Source organism: Parasteatoda tepidariorum, chromosome 1 (assembly GCF_043381705.1).
Source record: "Parasteatoda tepidariorum isolate YZ-2023 chromosome 1, CAS_Ptep_4.0, whole genome shotgun sequence".
Classification (NCBI taxonomy): Eukaryota; Metazoa; Arthropoda; class Arachnida; order Araneae; family Theridiidae; genus Parasteatoda; species Parasteatoda tepidariorum.
This window is the reverse complement of record NC_092204.1, coordinates 71,254,989-71,272,948: the sequence shown is the minus strand read 5'-3', so window position 1 is coordinate 71,272,948 and position 17,960 is coordinate 71,254,989. Positions and strand designations below refer to the sequence as shown.

General features: G+C 30.8%; 1 protein-coding gene across 5 annotated transcripts in view; it reads left to right on the top strand.

Annotated features, from left to right (window-relative positions):
* The first annotated feature begins 3,136 nt into the window (after positions 1-3,136).
* Positions 3,137-17,960, top strand: part of LOC107450908 (protein Son) — a 31,787-nt gene continuing 16,963 nt past the window's right edge. For 2 of the 5 annotated variants that reach the window (XR_011638029.1, XM_016066852.3), the window contains exons 1-7: positions 3,137-3,272; positions 5,362-5,578; positions 8,959-10,001; positions 11,156-11,331; positions 11,742-11,881; positions 12,285-12,938; positions 16,734-16,844. Coding sequence is in view for 2 of the 5 variants with exons in the window: in XM_016066852.3 (XP_015922338.1) it covers positions 5,366-5,578; positions 8,959-10,001; positions 11,156-11,331; positions 11,742-11,881; positions 12,285-12,938; positions 16,734-16,844 (2,337 nt within the window). In the remaining 3 variants the exon portion in view is untranslated. Of the gene's footprint in view, positions 3,435-5,361; positions 5,579-8,958; positions 10,002-11,155; positions 11,332-11,741; positions 11,882-12,284; positions 12,939-16,733; positions 16,845-17,960 lie in introns of all 5 variants that reach the window. The other 3 variants (XM_016066851.3, XR_011638027.1, XR_011638028.1) reach the window with 3 other exon arrangements.

The following is a 17,960-nucleotide window of genomic DNA, read 5'->3' as shown; positions in this document are numbered from 1 at the left end:
GAAACATATTTCTCTATTGTTGAATTTAGTTCTGCATAAATTTAAAAGTTCGATGGGAAATACAAAATAAAATTTTTTATAATTGCATATTCTTTATATAATTTGTTCAATGTTTTGTTATAAGAAAATGTTTACAGATTTTCTGTCAATTAGCTATTTATTTTTTCTATAGCATTTAAAAAAACAACCGAAACATTAAAAAATCTAATTAAATAACGGAAAATTAATTGGATATAAATATAATTACAGGTTCCGAAAATCATTAATGGTTAAAAAAAAAAAAAAAAGGGCTTAATTCTCGGAAGCTTTGTGATCCTTCCTGGGAAGCGGTCTGAACCACTGATCTAGAATCTGGACATGAAGGGAGGGGGGGGNGGGGGGGGGGGGGGGAGAAAAAAGAAAGTAAGAAAGAAAGAGAAAATTTAATAGTTCTGTAATTTCGCAAGGTTGTTGTGGAGGGGAATGGAGATTAATATTTTTAAGAAGGGACACTTTGTTTTTTCAGTTTCGATAAAAGCTCCAAAAAAACAATTGGAAGTAAACAGTAATAAAGTAAACTACATAAAATTTTCTGAAAAAATGTAAAAAATTCATTTTCTGTAGGATCAAATGTTTCATAAAATAAAAGACTTGAAAATAGTGTAAATTCTGCAGTGCAAATTTCTTATTTTAGACTTTTTTTTTCATAATATTTTAAAAAACTGTAAGCTCTAGTAAAAATAGTTAATTTACAAAACCTACCGTGTACAATATCCTAATGTTTATAATTTTTTTTGAAATTATAAATTATCCGTAATTCAATGGAATTAACGTGACATTTTCGTAATTTTACTGAGGCACCTCACGTGAAAAGAATTATCGTACAATAAAAATTAACCTAATTCGAATAACTTTTCAAATTGAAGTTATCAAACTCGGCCTTTAAAAATACATTTATCTATACAATACTTCTAAGACATCCTGAATAAATATTTTCAAAATTGTTTTAAGCATCGATTTTTAAAATTTAATTGTTTCATAAGCATGTAATGAGTAATGTATGTGCCCCTTTCGGTAAATATACATGTACTTTTTTTTTCTTTCTCCTTTTTAGTCAGAAATGTAAGTACTCAAATATTCACTTTTTCAGTTAATTTATTTAGTTTTTTATTACTCAATGTATCTACTTTTCGCGTCGTTTAATTTTAGTAAGTTAAAGCTAATTATTTCTTAAAAATCTTATTAAAAAAAATAAAAATATTATTGCTAAAGGTTACGTGTTAAAAAGTAAATTAAGAATAGAGAAATAAAAAATGAGAATAAAGAATGAGTGCAAAATAATACAAAGAATTATAATAAGAGTTTAAAAAAACTACAGGACGTAAGAACATGAATAAAAAAATCAAAGCCTGACTGTAAAACTACTTCACTGCTTAGAGAATTGGTATGCAGGGGAAAAAAGTAAACAACGCAAGTTTTATCCAGTTGTTTTCACTGCATCTATATTAAATATTTTTGTACATAACCATTAAAAATTTAATTTACTTAATAATTTCTAAATATTAAAAATTTTAACAAATAATAGTTGTCTCATAGCAAACAGTATTTATATATAAATCTTTATAATAGTTATGTTAATTAGGGTCGAAAGAAAATCCTACTCTGTTGGATGGCTCTAAGAACAATTTTTAATTATGACATAATTAATAGGTAATGAATGCGTGCATCAGTTCATGTCTTATAAATAAGAAGATTATTTTACAAAAAGTTCATCAATTTATAGTTTACAAGTTTTTTTTAAGGAGAAACTATTAGCATGATTCATATATATTTAATATTTAACTTTTTCAACAAAAACAGGCTGCCAAATAAATTTGTCCAGTTAATTTTAAGATAACAGTGACAATTAAATACGGAATTAGTTCCTTCATTAACAAAGAAAGTTACTATATTCGTTAAAATGCGTTTAAAAGTAAGAAAATAATTTTAAAAAAATAATCATTCAAAAAAATATAGTTTTTATTTAATAATATTGATAATTATACTAATCGAAGTGAAACTATTTTGTTTTACATTAACAACCACACGGGGAAAAAATATAGGAAAAAGTTTTGAAATTATAACATTTTAAATAATTATAACATTATTCTCTGATTTCAGGACGTTTCTCATTATTCTGGACGTTTTTCTCTGATTTGATACAAATATGCTTTAATCTATCGATTCTAAAGTTTCTCGAACTGCTTCAATGAGGATTGCTTCTAGAATATTGTCATTTTTAACCCTACCTATTTTAATATTAATAACCCTTCCTATTTTAATATTAATGCCCTTTTGAAATAAACTATACTAACTAATGAACTTCTCAAATAGATCTTTTATACTCCATTGTGGCCATTGCATAAATTTGACACACCAACTCTAAAAATAACGTCATCAAACTTTTAGTAACATCTTTTGAATGTTTGGTATCCACTATTTTAATGAAAAACGACTTTTCATATTCTAGATAAATCCGACTTTCCCAGATAAATCAGCAATTTCTATGAAATCAAGCGGAAAAGTCGGGTATTTTTTTAGTATTCTAGGGCGGATATTTTTTTTTCTCACTTTATTTAAGTAATAGTATCATTCGAATGTTTTATACCCATCATTACATATAATGCAGGTGTCAAAAAATTTTGACCATGCAAAGTAATTTAAAAAAAATATAATTTATCCAACTGTCCACCAGATTAGTCATGTTCTCAAAATTACAAGGCTTCAAACAAAATCAGGGGAAGTTTTTAATTTTTTTTTTTAAATAACGTCATTGGAATGTTTGACGCCCACTCTTTGTAAACCAATTTAAGAAAATTTGGTGTTGCACAGTATTTGAAAACAATTCATTATTTTTCCTACTGGTCAACCGCAAAGTCAGTGAAAATTTACTAAATTTTCAAAGTTAAAAAAAAAGAAATAAAAAAAGAAAACAATGTTATTAGGAAGTTTGACACCCATTTTTTTAACCAATTGAAAAAAATTCTGTTGTTGCACAATATATAAAACAATTTATTAGTTTTTTACTGCAATCCTTCTCCACACCACTGATAGTTGTGTTTCACACTACAGAAAGCTTGTTCTTAATTCCAGGCTCAAAACTCTTTGATACTCCTTCAAGGAACAGAAATAGGCAGTTGGAAACGTATACATTTTTATGCATTTTCCTCCTAATTACTTGCAATTTATTTGGTTCAATATGTCTATGAGCGAAAGCTTGAGATAAAGATAAGGATTACTGCAATGAAAATCAAGTGAATTTTAAATTTTTATTAACCAACAGAAAGTTCATTTCTGTCTAGCGTTTATTGTCTAAAACATAATTGAGCATTTTATTTTCTTACTTTATTATGAAATTTAAATATTTAGTATGCCTACTTTTTAAATATAAATTATAAGAGGAAAAAAGAAAGAGGGTGAGATTTACACATTCATTTAAAACCTAAAGTCCCACATTCTACTTTGTATATACAATTCAATTGCTTTCAAAGACCTCTGGTTACCACAATTTTTGTTCACCGTTATATGATCACATCTTTTATCTTTTTTAATAAATTGCCATTAAAAGAAAAGCCCCTGAGTGAAAACTATTCCCAAAAACTGAATAATAATTTAAAATTAAGAGCTAATTTGTGAATTGAATTTCGAAAAGATTTTCGTATTGATATACGGGGTGAAAAGTTACCAAATTTTGGCAATGAATTACTATATCCTGGAGATATTTCTGTGTTGTGATCTGCCAACTCCAATCGCCGAGGTGCCAAATCGGTTTTAAAACTGCTATTTAAAAAAATAAAATGTAGATGTTTGCCCTAGTGGTGGCTACGAGTTATACCTTTCGAGTTGGTCCCTATCTTTGATTTTTTGTTAGTTTCTCGCTAGTTGCTGCTAGAACGTTGCCAAAATTCAGTTCAGGATACAGAAATCTCCCCTTATACCCGTATTAATACCTGCTCACATTAATTTTAATTTTGTTCACACCAATAAAATAGCCAAGGTGTCATCAGGATTTAAAGCTGTGTTTTTTCCATTTTGCTGGCATAGGCAGTAAATTCGCCCATGCAAACTTGCTGAATGCAAGTAAATTCAAAGTTTTTTTTTTTTTTTTTTTAACAAATGAATAAATGGATGAAATAGCCAAAATTGCTTGCGCTGGTGAAATGGAAAAGTACCTTTTAAGCATCCAATAATATATACCCTTAGAGTTTGTTGCCTTCTTGCAGTTTCTGCCCAGAGATTGCTGAATTTTGGTGAATATTTTAGTGCAGATATCAATATAGAAATCTTCGAAGTTTTTTGAATTTGCATAAATTGAAAAAAAAAACAAAACATGTTGTGGTTTTCTCAAGGGGGGCTATAAGTTATTCCCAATCGGGGATATATTTTTTCTTTTAGCAGTTGCTCGGAATATCCAAAAACTTAACATTATTACCTATACAACTAGTCAGAGGCTCGCAGGAAGCTGAAAAAAGAATGGGGGGGGGGAACATCACAGAAGGAGACCAATTTAAAGATTAAAACTCCGGTTTAAGCAAATCACTAAACATTTCTTTAAAAAAATATACTATTAGTAAAGCTCTTTAGCATGTTATTGATAGTAGTTATCACAGACAGATACGGCTGCAAAAATATAACCTTATCGATTGTTTTTAGAAATTCTTGTACGTTGGACACTTTTTCTCTTTGTAATTAATTTAGCCAGCCCCAGCACACATTTTAATTTATCTGTTGTTTGTGCTAAACATAACCACAAGTCATGGTTTTTTAAACCATTAATGATCTTTAAGTTTTCCTTGTATATTATTTTCCGACGTACTTTTCTTTTTCTTATAAAGCAAAATTTGGTTTCCTCATTCTTAGAATTGAATGTAGAATGTTTTTAAGAAATTCAGGTATAGTTGATACTTTATTTATTTTCATCTCCATTCAGAGGGTGATCAAATGAAAATAAATGAGTTTTTTTTTTAAAATCCAGACTTTTGTTTTTTCTTTACCAATAATTAAATTAAACCTGTCCCAAGTACTATCTGTTTAATTTTACCTTATTTAATATAAATGCAGAGTATTTTATTTTATCTTTGATGCTATTGTTTTACAATAAACATATGTTTTGGGTAAAAATTGGACAAACGGACAGTGGCATAGGAGTAACTGAAAAAAATCTGTTAAAGACATAGCAGACTTGAACTTGTTGCCACCTGCATGCATGCCCAAATATATATTTCTATTTTTTTTTATAACTTATCAGCTCTTGTAATTAATTTTCAAATAAACATATTGTTTACATATTGGTGGCTTAAATAAACAATATTTAAATTTATGTTCATTTTAATTTTTTAATAGATAAATGTCTGTTGTAAAGGATAAAGAGACAGATAAAACAGTGAATATTGAAGGGATTTTAGCTGACTTTTTTCTGAAGAAAATGAATGGCTCTAAATCTGAGTCATGGAATTATGAGAAAAAAAGGAAAAAGAAAGATAAGAAACACAAGACGAAGAAATCTAGGCATAAAAGAAGCAGATCTTGTAGTTCCGAAGAAAAATCAAAAGATTATATGGTAATTAATGGCTTTTTTTATTCTATATAACTTCAAATCTTTTTCTTCTGTTAAATTTTTATGTGTACCTCAGTATGAAAACAATATTGCCCGACAATAATCGGGTCATGTGGAAATTCTGATCTGGCATGCAAATGTAAATATCAGGAATACCATGAAATACAGATAAAGGGCCCCTTAAAATTTTAAATCACGAAGAGGGAGTGGATAAATGGTAGGCACTAAAGTGGGGCAAAAAATAGTAAATTGATAATATTTGATAAACTCTAAATCATTGGTTCTCAACGGGGGCGATACCGCCCCCCTGGGGCGCTGGGAGTATGCTGAGGGGCGGTGAACTTGTTTTGGGCAGTAGGGGGGCGTTGGGTATGTTTTGGGCGGTAGGGGGCGATGAGCATGTTTTGTCATTCAAATTTTAAACTTAGAAATAAAATTATTAAATTAAGATTTATTTAATAAATAAAATTAATCTAAAATTAATATTAAGGAGAAAAAAATTAAATTAATATAATAAATAAAGATTATCCGATACACCATTTGTACCAGCAATAAAACGAACTTATACGGCACCTATTCTTCGATCCGAACCAACACATCACAGCGCATGAGTCTGTACCTTTTGCCTTTGACTTATTCAAGCCATTTGGTGAAAATTGAAGTCATTGCGCTTTCAGAATGAATTTTTGATTTGACCCGTGTTTCTTATAATGGTTTTTCTTAGCTTCATTACAGTTTTTTCCCCTGTCACCAACAATGTTGGTTAATAAAAAGAGGTGTCATCAATACAGTGCCACATACTTGAAGTTGGGATTTGTTCAATCACTGTTGAACTCTCAACTACCCATGTGTTTACTTAGTAATAAAGTTTTATCTAATGAGGTAATGAAATCTTACCGTTATCAGGAGCATTTGCAAAAAACTTATCCTGACAAACAAAATAAAGATTTGACATTTTTCATGAACATCTTCTTTCACGCTTCTGAAGGCACCTTCGGTCTCTGGGTTACTAGCAACCTCATCACAAAAATGCGACGATGGTTTTATAACTTCTTATAATATATCAAAATTTATTGCTAAATCTGGGAAAGCTCATACCATCGGAGCAGAGTTGATATTGCCGTTTGTCAAGGAAGTTTTAGAAACAGTTTTACACCATCCAGTCACATCCATTGTAATAAAAAAATATCCCGTAAGCAACGATACAGTGCGGCGACGAAATGATGAATTGGCTGAAGACGTTGAAATTTCTTTACGCAAACTTTTGATATCCAACGAATTTTCCCTTCAAGTTGATAAATCAACCTTGCCAGATAATGTAGGCTTTACTGTAAGCATAGGTCCGGTTAGTAAAGGTAGGAAAAATTATTCAAGAGATGCTTTTTGCAAGAAGCTTGATTGTAGATATCAAAGGTAAATCTATTTCTAATACTTTCAAAGATTATTTTAAAGAGAAAAACATTCCTCTTGAGAATATTATGTCTATTACCACTGATAGGCTCCTGCAATGGTGAGTCGACTTTGCTCTTTTGGAAGGGAAGTTACCAGATATCTTAGCTGTTCACTGCGTGATTCACAGAAAGCATTTAGTAGGGGAAAATCTCAGCAACCGTTTGCATCAATCATTGCAATATGCCATATCTGCTGTGAACAAAATTCATTGAAATGCTCTCTACGATTGATTATTCAGACAGCTGTGAAAGAAAACCGATAAAGAATTCAATCACTTGCCGATACTTCGCTGGCTTTCCAAAAGCTTCTGTCTCAATAGGTATTGGAATCTTTTCGACTCTATGCTTGAGTTCCTCGAAAACAGAGATGTAGCTCTGAGAGACAGATTGCTGGAATTTAAGAAAGACTTTGACAGATTTATCTGTAAAATTTAAGGGTGATAATTTACATCTTCAAGGCAACGAGCTCAATTTGATCCCTACAAAATCAGTTATTTCTGCCTTTCTAAAAAAACTCATTTCGTGGAAGCAGAATTTTGGTTGGAATGAGTTCAGCCAAGCAGGCGAAATTCACTCTGATGACGCACAAGAATATTGTCAACACCTTGACTCTTTGCACATGAACTTTTCTGACCGTTTTAAAGATGTTTTGTTCCCTAGAAGTGCCTCAATGGGTTTATGGGTTCTGAACCCTTTTGTGAATATTGAAACAGCAGAGGTTCAGATTTACGAGGAATTGGTTGAACTTTTAACTAAGTAAACTTTGAAATGATGATCGTCTCACAGAATTTTTGCTTAAAGGTAACATCAGTCGTCTCTATCCTGGACTGTAGACTATCATTAAACATTTTTTAATTGCCTCCCCTTCCCCCTAGCTTGTCGAACGTGGAATCAATGTTGTTACAGATCTTATCACAAAAAGGCGAAATCTACTCAAAATTGTGCAACGAGGGGATTAGTGTCTTCATCTCACTAATAAAAGTATTGAGGCGATCGTTAAGAAATTGATTCTGAACCATTAAGTACAATCATTCCACTAGCATAGTTACTTGAATGTTTCGCTGATACTACTTTTTAGTGTTAAAAATCATTTTGGTTGTTTTTTTTTTAATTATCTAATTGAGAATAAATTATTTTTTTAAGCATAGGTTTCTTTGTTGTATTTTTTTCATTAAACGTATTTATTTTTATTATAACAAATAGACTGCAATTACCTGCCGCGAGAAAATTATCGAGTTAATGAGCACATTATATTTTTTAAAGAGACCAAACAAATTTAAAGCGTAAAGAAATTAAGATTTTGCTTATAATTCATCACACCTCCCTACGTTCCCATGCTCTAAACAACTGCATTTTCACGAAGGGGGGCGTTAAAATGTTTTTTGCTCCTTAAGGGGGCGGCAACGTTAAAAAGGTTGAGAATCTATGCTCTAAATGCAATGTATGTTGAAGGGCATACACTTACTAATAAAGTTTACTACTTCTGATATTTCAAGAATTTGGAGAAGAGGCCTTATATCCTAGGCCCCGAAATTAAAAGTTTTATTACTTCTGATAGAAATAATTCTTAATCTGATGGTAATATAATAATTATTATGATGGTCTATTAATAATTATCTGAATTTACTTCATCAGTTGTGCTTTATACTTTTTTTTGGAAAAAATACCGTATACTTTTTTGTCATTAATGTTTATATTCTTGATTCATGTTTAAAATAAAAGAGATTGTTGAAAATTGAAATTCTAATTAAAAATTTATTACAAAAGTTGATTTTTTTTTTAATGAAAATTTGCTTATATTTAAAACTATTTTGTTGTCACATGCCAAATCATGTTTATAATAACAATGTTTATATTTTTAGAGATGAATATATTTTTATATTATAGTTTTTTGATGGTTATGTTTTAAATGTTATTTATTTATTTTTACAGAAATGTGTTATAGATCATTCAAGCTCTGAAGAAAAAGATATTAAACGACTTCAGAGATTAAAAAGATTAGACACTAAAGATAACAATTTAAATATTGTTAGTACTGTAGGCTCTGAAGATAATGAATCAAAAATCAAACTTCAATCATTTTATCAGAGTGATATTCTTTACGGGCCATCGCTGCAAACATTATTAGGCCTTCCAAATAATGATGGTCACGAGACTATTAATTCAGAAGTAAATATTGCTAGTAAGGATAAGATTAATACTGAAGCAAGTAAAAATACTACAGTTGCAGATATTATTGGTAATAAGATCAATATCGAAGCAAATAATACTATTGATGGTGTAGAAGCCCAAACTAATGAAAATATAAAAGGATCTTTGAATTTGGATAAAGATGAAGCTAAAGCAAACACAGTATTATCTGATAATAAAAATGATGCAAAATCAACTATTTCTAAAGGAGGTGTTGAATCTGGGGATATTAAACACTCTGTTAATGTTCATGGTTCAAATTCTGAAGCAATTGAGTCTAAGAGAAAAAAGAAGTCCGACCGATATTCACGATCAAGATCCAGAAGCAGATCTTATGGTTCAGAGAAACATTCGAAATCATATAAGAGTAGACGTCATTCTCGCTCCAGATCAAATTCAAGGTCTAAATCCTTCAAAGATAAAAAAATCTCACGGTCCAGGAATAGATCTCGTTCAAGGTCTTATTCACGTCATAAAAGGTATAAATCAAGATCTAGATCTAAAGAATTTCAAAAAAGATACAGGAAATATCCCAGGAAGGATAGAAGTCGATCAACATCTAGAAGGCGTAGAAGATCACGTTCCAGGTCCAGTTCAAGAAGACGTGATGCTTCATGGTCCCAAAGAAGGCGTAGATCTCGTTCCCATTCATATGAACGTTCATGTCGTTCTCCAGACAAAGATTCAAAACACAAATCTAAATCATATAATAAAAGAAGTTCCAGTCGTGAACATGATTCTAGTAGAAAGAAGCGCTCTCGATCAAAATCACCTGACAAACATAGGTAAATGAACTCTTAATACAGTATTATTTCTTTTCTACTGAGATATTTAAGTATGTTACTTTGGATTACATTATCTGTAGTAAATAATGAATAATGGTTTTGATTATGCAACTGCAAAAGTAAATGTTATGGTTCAATAATAATATTAATAAAAAAAATTTAAAAAAAAACATTTCAATACTAGCAATATTAACTTAACCATACACATCAGTATTTTAATCAAGTGTATCAGATGAAATGAGAAACGATTTACTGAAATCAGATCTCAATTTTCTAAAATATCTGAGAAAAAAATTCCCATTGATTTTGCTCATATGAGTCTTGTGAAAGTTCATATCTATGAAAGTTCAAAATTTCAAGGAGCTAAAATCAAATTTTTAGGAAACAAAATAATTCACTATGGTAAATTTCTTCTTGGATTCATTTAAAATAATTTAAATATTTTTAGAATTACTTATTTACAGTTATAGGGATTTTCACATTAAAAATACTAAAAGATTGGGTGCTAACTGCAATACTATAGGTGAGCAGTTGCCTTGGATTTTTCGGCATTTGGTCGTGTTTGATCGAACATAAACCCTCTTAACATTTCAAGGGATGTGTTTTGATCGCCTCTCTTTGCTTTTTAAACACATCTATCTTATCAAACCAATATTATGTTATTTTTGGTAAAATAAGGACTATAAAAATAAAACAATACTATTAGGTCCGATAAGAAAATATAGAAAAAAAAATCCTATTCAGATATTTAATGCTTATTTAACTGAATAAAGATTTAAATAAAAGTTTTAAGCTTGTTATAGCTGTTAAAAATAGTATTCTAATCCTCTGTAAATTTTCATGATTTTTTTTGAAATTATTTTTGAATTCAAATCTTATTCAATGCTAATGATTATCCTTTTCTTTATCCAATAAATTACAATCTAATAACTGTACAAAACTGCCGTTCTGTTTTTAGCAGTACTATAGTTTCTTTTATATCAACACAGTACTAGTTTTCTAATTAGTTTAATGTTGTGTATATTTAATGTTGCATATATTTATTGTTGCATGTTTTGTTATATTTTAGATGCATGTAAAGTAACATTTGTAGAATTGAAACTATTCTTAATAAAGAAAATTAATAATCTTTTTTTTTCTGGGGACATGTTTAGTCGAAGTACAAGCAGCTTGAAAATAGATCAAGCAAAAATTCTGGAAATTGCTCAAAAAAATGTTCTTAGCATGATAGAAAAAGGTACTTTGCCCGAAGGACTATCTTTAGATAATTTCAAGAAAGAGCAGATACTTTCATTAAAAGCAGGTGGAAAATCAGTACAAGAATTAACAGGTATTATTTTGTTACATGTTTAAATTGATAAGTATATTGATAAAATTAATCATTTTATCAAAGTTATTATGTAAGAAGATGTGGGAAGAAGAATGGTTTATGTCCATGAAAGCTGATTCTGGAAGAAATTTTTTTTTTTTTTTTGCATGCGGACAGGAATAGTTTTCCTCCAGTACGACTCGTCGTTAATCTGTTACTCTTGGGGAGAACCCATTTTCCATGTTATTGATCAAAACTTATTTCTCTTCAAATTTCATTTTTCACAATCTCATTTTTGTGAAAAATGGAACAATTCTCTAATTTGATCTTCAAATATTTTTTTGTGTTTTTAAATGAACTTATGTGTTATATATCCTCTCTAAAGTTAATGTCAGTTGAATATCAATTGAATTTGTAAATTTTATTCTTAGACTTTTGTACAAAATTGTCGAAAAAAGAAAATGACCCTGTAGCAGAAGATAAGGATGATGCTGGTAACAATGCAGAATCTGGTTTTATTCACCACCCTTTCAAAATAAAAGAAGCATCTGCGATTAAACTTAATATAAAGGTAGATTATTTACATTTCTTAAATATCTTTTATCCAAACAAGATTTTCAGATTTTCCGAAAATTGATTCTGTTTACAATGAATACTATCTTTAAACAAATTAAATTTTTTAGAAATGAGATGTAATTCTCATTTTAAGACTACTATTTTTAATTTTTGTTGATGATTTACATTGTTTAAAAATTAATGCTAAGCTGATAAACTTATAACTTTCAGACACATTATATTACTTTTATACTCACAAATATTAAATATAAAAAACATGAACTTTATTATGATCTTTTTGTTTAATGATTGTTCTCTAAGTCAAATTGGCAAAACTATGTTTGTATATTTTCTACTTTACTTTTGTATTTTCCTACTTTAGTTTTCTACTTTAAAAATGCTGTTTAATATTTATCTAGAATTCTGTGCAAATTCCTGTGAGAACACACGCAGAAAAAGTTGCCGAAACTGCTCGACTAAGTTCTCAGTTTCCAGTATCTAGTGGCAATAAGCACAAGCAAAAGGAATTAGAATGGATTCCAGTAGAGCCAGATTCTAAAACTCAGAAAGATTCTGATGCATCAAAAGCCTTGGTCCCACTTTCCCTACCAACTAAAGCTGTTCCTATTGTATCCAAGCCAAAGATACTAGAGGCGACAAATACTGCTAGTACTTTGTCACCAAATCCTGTAACAGCAGCCATTATACCACCTGTGCCATTACCGCCTCCACCTCCTCCTCCACCACCACCTCCTGAAATTACAGTACCAGTATTGCCTCCACCACCATTACCACCACCACTACCACCTTCTTTACCCCCTAGTAGTTTATTATCAACAGTTACTCCTGTTGCTGTACCAGAACAACCTCATGTTACATTGGTTGATTACCCAATGATTCCTACGAATAGTTATTCATTTGTAGCTCCTTCTCAGTATCCTGTTACTTCTGAAATGAATACTTTTTATACACAAGTCCAGTATCCAAATATAGTGTCTGCGAATGAACAGCCAACAGTTTATCCTGTAACTACTAGTCATTCAACAGAAACAACCAGTTTTCAACCTAAAAAGGTAAAACAAAAAAAAATTGTTCAACATTTTTTTTCTTAATTTTTCTTTATGACAATGTTTTGTGCTATTTTTAATATAATTTTATAATTCTCAAAAAAAATAAATATCTTTAATTGATCGATACCTTTAATTACAAGTTTGTACTTAACTTTGTACATATGTAAGCTTTACGATTGAGCTAGGATTTATTATTGAAGCTAATTATGCACCTATAAAATGTGCTATTATATGTTGAGAAAATGTTCTTGTTAGAAAAATGTGGATGAGCGATTTCTCTTATTGCTTGTTTTTGAGATAGAATATTTTAGGAGGAGGGTGAAGGGGTTTTAATTGGGCAGAAAACAGCATGAAGAAATAACTTTCCATTTCAGTGTTTTTCCGTCATTTTTTTACGTTACAATTTTAAATTTTTCTCTTATTTCTCTGACTTAACAGATTTAAATTTTAAAATGTCTTCTGCCTGATAAATTTTTAAAATTGTTTTTAAGGAGAAATTTTTTTTTATAGTCATTTAACTATTTTTTTTTGGACTAAAAATCAATTTCTAAATTTGTTGGCAAAATAAAATGCTTTGTTTTTTAAATGGATTTCTAAAGTGTTATTTTAGTTTTTAAAGTTTTAATATGCAACTTCTCTGTCATTTTAATTTTTTTATTCGCTGGTTTTTAAAAAAAAAATTATTTGAACAAAGTGTCTGATGAAGTCCTCCCACACTGACCAGTTGTTGGTTGTGGAGGACAGGGAGATTAAAAAGCCCCTTTATTTTTGGACCAAATGCGTGATGGTAGCAATAGTGTCAACATTGCCCATTACCACCCTTATAAGCTGATATCCAATAATTTCAAGTTGGATGGGAGTCTAGCATCCACTGGTGTAGATCCCTCGTCTTTCACAATGACAGCTCAGTGTTTCATCTTCTGTGCCATGGTAATTTATATGTGCTCCAGTTAATGTTCCGTTTTTTTTTCCTTACTTATATTGAAATAAAATCTATTTCATAGTTTACTACGGCAAAAGAGCACTTAACTCTCCAAAATCTGATTTTATTTTCTATCCATAGTTCTCTCCTTTTTAAGTAGTTAGCCAGGGTTCCCACGGTCCTTGAGAGTCCTTGAAAGTCCTTGAATTTTTTTTGTGCTAAATTTAGGTCCTTGAAAGTACTTGAAAAACGTCTTAGGTCCTTGAAAAACTTGATAGGTCCTTGAATTTGTCCAATACTGCCGGCGGCCCTTTTTATAAAACACCCGCGGATCTTTCTCGTTCTTTCTGTTTTGTTCCCGAGCTCTCTCACGTGGTTTTTAACGCCACCGTTTCTAACCGGGCCTAGCGTCTTGGTGTCTGCCAAGCGCGCGGAGCACAGCAGACAATCAATGCGTTCGGGGCGAGACTCCACTTCATCTTCTGTCGCATATGCTTAGATCTTCTTTTTTCTTATCGAAACTGGAATACTCTCGAATTTCGTAACAATATGTACCTTGTAGTTTTCAATAAATTTGCCGTTTTACCATCCGCACTTGTCCTTACGTTTGCGTCATTTCAAAACTTTATTGTAAAGCGTATTCGCAAAGGCACGGCTTCGTATTTGTGTTATGTAGTTTAGACTAGTTATGCCTGGGAAGTGCTATTTTAATCCCCAATGGATGGATAATCAAGCTTATAAAGAATGGATTTTATCGATGCCCGAAAAGAAGTTCAGAGCCAAGTGCCGATTATGCATGAAGGAGATCGATATCGCGAAAATGGAAGAATCTGCTCTGAAATCACACATGAAAGAAAGGTAAAACAAAAAAGCAGTCTCATGCCCTGAGTTCTCTTTTTCCAAAGACATCAACATCTAATTCATCTGGTGTAAATACTCCTTCAACATCGTGTGCCCCATGTGAAACAGAAACTTTAGTGGCCGAGGTAACATTGTCTTCTTATCTGGTCAAAAGGAATGTGCTTGATGCTGAAATTCTCTGGAGTCTGAAGTGCATCACTAGTAATTATTCATGTAACTCCTGTGAAGGGATTAGTAAATTGTTCTCCAAAATGTTTGCTGATAGCTGTATAGCGAGACAATTTTTTTGTAGTGCCACAAAGTGAGCCTATTTGGGCTCCTTTGGATTGGCACTATACTTCAAAGGGATTCTTATAAATGAGCTGAAGAATGTTGATTGCTACACTGTACTCTTTGATGAGACGTTAAATCAGTCTCTACAATCTAAGCAGATGGACATTATGGTAAGGAATTGATAATAAAGTTTGCACTAAGTATCTTACCTCCCAATTTATGGGTCATGGAACTGCAGAAAATATTTTGTCCTCTTTTTACAAATGCATGGATGATGGTTAAAAGCTCTCTAAAATACTTCAATTATCCATGGATGGACCCTATGTCAATTGGAAATTCTATTAGAAGCTTCAGTGTGAATTAAAAGAGAAATATTCCCACCAGGTCATATTCATTGGCAGTTGTGGATTACACATAACGAATAATGCTTTTAAACATGGTGAAAATGGGATATGTTCCTTCTAATTTTTATTTTCAGAAAGAATTGTTGCTGCATAACATTTAGAGAAGGTTGTGTAAATTATGGATGAATAATTTCAGAAACGATGTTTAATAGAGGAGAGGAGGGGGTTATGGAATAGTCATGGAATATGGAATACCTAAGATTTAGCTCTGTCTTTCATGCAGCCTTCACATGGAAATACACAGGATTAAAGGATTTCACCATTAACACCTCATTACCATTAGTTATAGATTGTGCTGAAAATGATTTTGTGAATTAATATGTAAAACCAGTAGGGTTGTTTTTAAAAAAATATAAATTTTAGTCCATAATACATATACTCTCTTCTCTCTATATAGGCAAAGCATTTAGGTATTATATTTGAAATTAATTATTGCCACAACAAGCATTGTTGCTTCTAGTAAAATAGAAGAGAATAATTTTTAAAATTGGTCTTAGATTAAGGTCCTTGAAAATTTTGTTGAGGTCCTTGAAAAGTCCTGGAAAGTCCTTGAATTTCAATCTCATCATAGAGTGGGAACCCTGTTAGCCTACTTTGGACAAACATTGGTTTCCTTACCATTAGGAACTTCTTCTTTCAAGGTCTTACAGCCTGTTATTGACCAAGGCCGTCCCAAGTAGTCTTTGACACTTGGTCCAGTTCCAAGGCTCTTCCAGTTTCCCTTATTTGCTATTAGGGAGTCCTTCTCCACAGAATCAGGCCACCTAATAGGTGGTCTTCCTAATTTTCTGTTTCTTAAATGGGATTAGAATAGATATCCGAGGCATTGTAGTCTATTGCATTTTATAAGTATGATGTACTTCAGATTTAGTTAATAAACACCATTTTATTTCTTTATCTTGAATACGTAATTTAACTGTAATATATATATTATGTATTCAAAGTGTATCATGTTTTCGCCTCTGTATGTATCAATATTGCCGAGCGGCCCTTGTGTCATTAAATATTCATCAATCCATTCACTATCTGTAATTTTATTGGTGAAATTAGAACAAAATGTGCATTTTAGGTTCAAAATCCAATTTGGAGCTAGATCCTAAATATTTACTAAAATAATGGAGAAAATTTATTCAGTTTATCTGGTATTAACAGATTAAAGTAATTGAACTGAATTATCGATATTAGTGTTAAATTCCTACTGTTTTCTGAAGAACCTTATTTTTGTCTCTTTATTGCCAAAAATTAATACCTCATTCTAAAGTTATTTGTTTTTGATTATTGTGTGTCTTAAAATTTTAAACTGTCATAAATTTTAATTAAATCTCTTTGTGCTTCCAGCCAATTGATGTTTCTGCTATTGTGGCCCAAAGATTCAAAGCCCTAACAAAGTTACAAACCAATCCTAATGATACAGAGGCTCTCCAAACTTTAGAACAGGCACAAGCAAGTGTATGTATTCAAATTATTATTTTATTTCATCACTATTTGTTAATTTTCCTAACCCTTTGCAGGGGTCTGTTTAGAAGAAATTTGGGTCCGTTAACTGACCCTTCACAAAATATTTGAACTTAAAAACGGACCCCTCACAAAATGATTTTTCTTTTAATCAGACCCTTCACAAATTTGTTTATCTTCATTATAGTTTTATTAATCGAATAAATCCTTCCCAGGGCAGAAAACAAGAAGGATGGATGTAAAGAATTAAGTTTTGTCTTCGGCAGACGATTCTTCCATTATTCGTCTGAAATGAATATTCTGCGTTCAGCAGTATAGGCTAAATACCAAATATTTGTATGTTGCATCTCTAATTTAGAAGCAGCAATTGCTGTTTTATTTTTGAAAATTTAAATTTTTTAATTATAATTTTACAGTGCCGAGCATAATCTTGTAACTATTTACAATTTAAAAACTCCTTGAAAAAGCTATTTGCACAAATTCATAAAAGCGGATCCTGGTTGAAAGAATGTGAGTAATTTTTTCACAATTGCACGAAAACCGCACCTTTCACAAAATGTGTGGACAGTAGGGCTGGACGATATAGAAATTTCTTAAATCGATATAATCAACCCTTTTATATCACGATATTAGGTTATATCGATTTAACAATCTAAACGACAAAACTAAGAAATAAATCCACAGTACCCCTTCCTCTATTCAAATGTATTGTTTTGTTTTTTTTAACTCACTTACTGTCAACTCCTAGTCCACAGAAATTTTGACAAAGTTGTTCTGATTATGAATAATTTTTTGCAGATATTCAAAAGCTTGTTTAAATACTACAATTTACTAATTTTACTCTGTAACTTTTCACTAAAGGTATTGGAGAATATTGTTTACCTTTTTCTTTTGCATTTATTTTATTAGTAAAAAAAATTAAAAACTTTCACTTTCTCTGTACATATATAAATAACTATACATTAATATTTTTATTGAAAATATGCTTAAATGAACTAAGACTAGTTTAAAATTCATCATCATGCCTGCGCCCTAGTTTTTAGATTGCACCTGGAAATTTCCCATTCCTATCATAATTTTTTTACTTTAATAAAAAATATACTTTGTAAA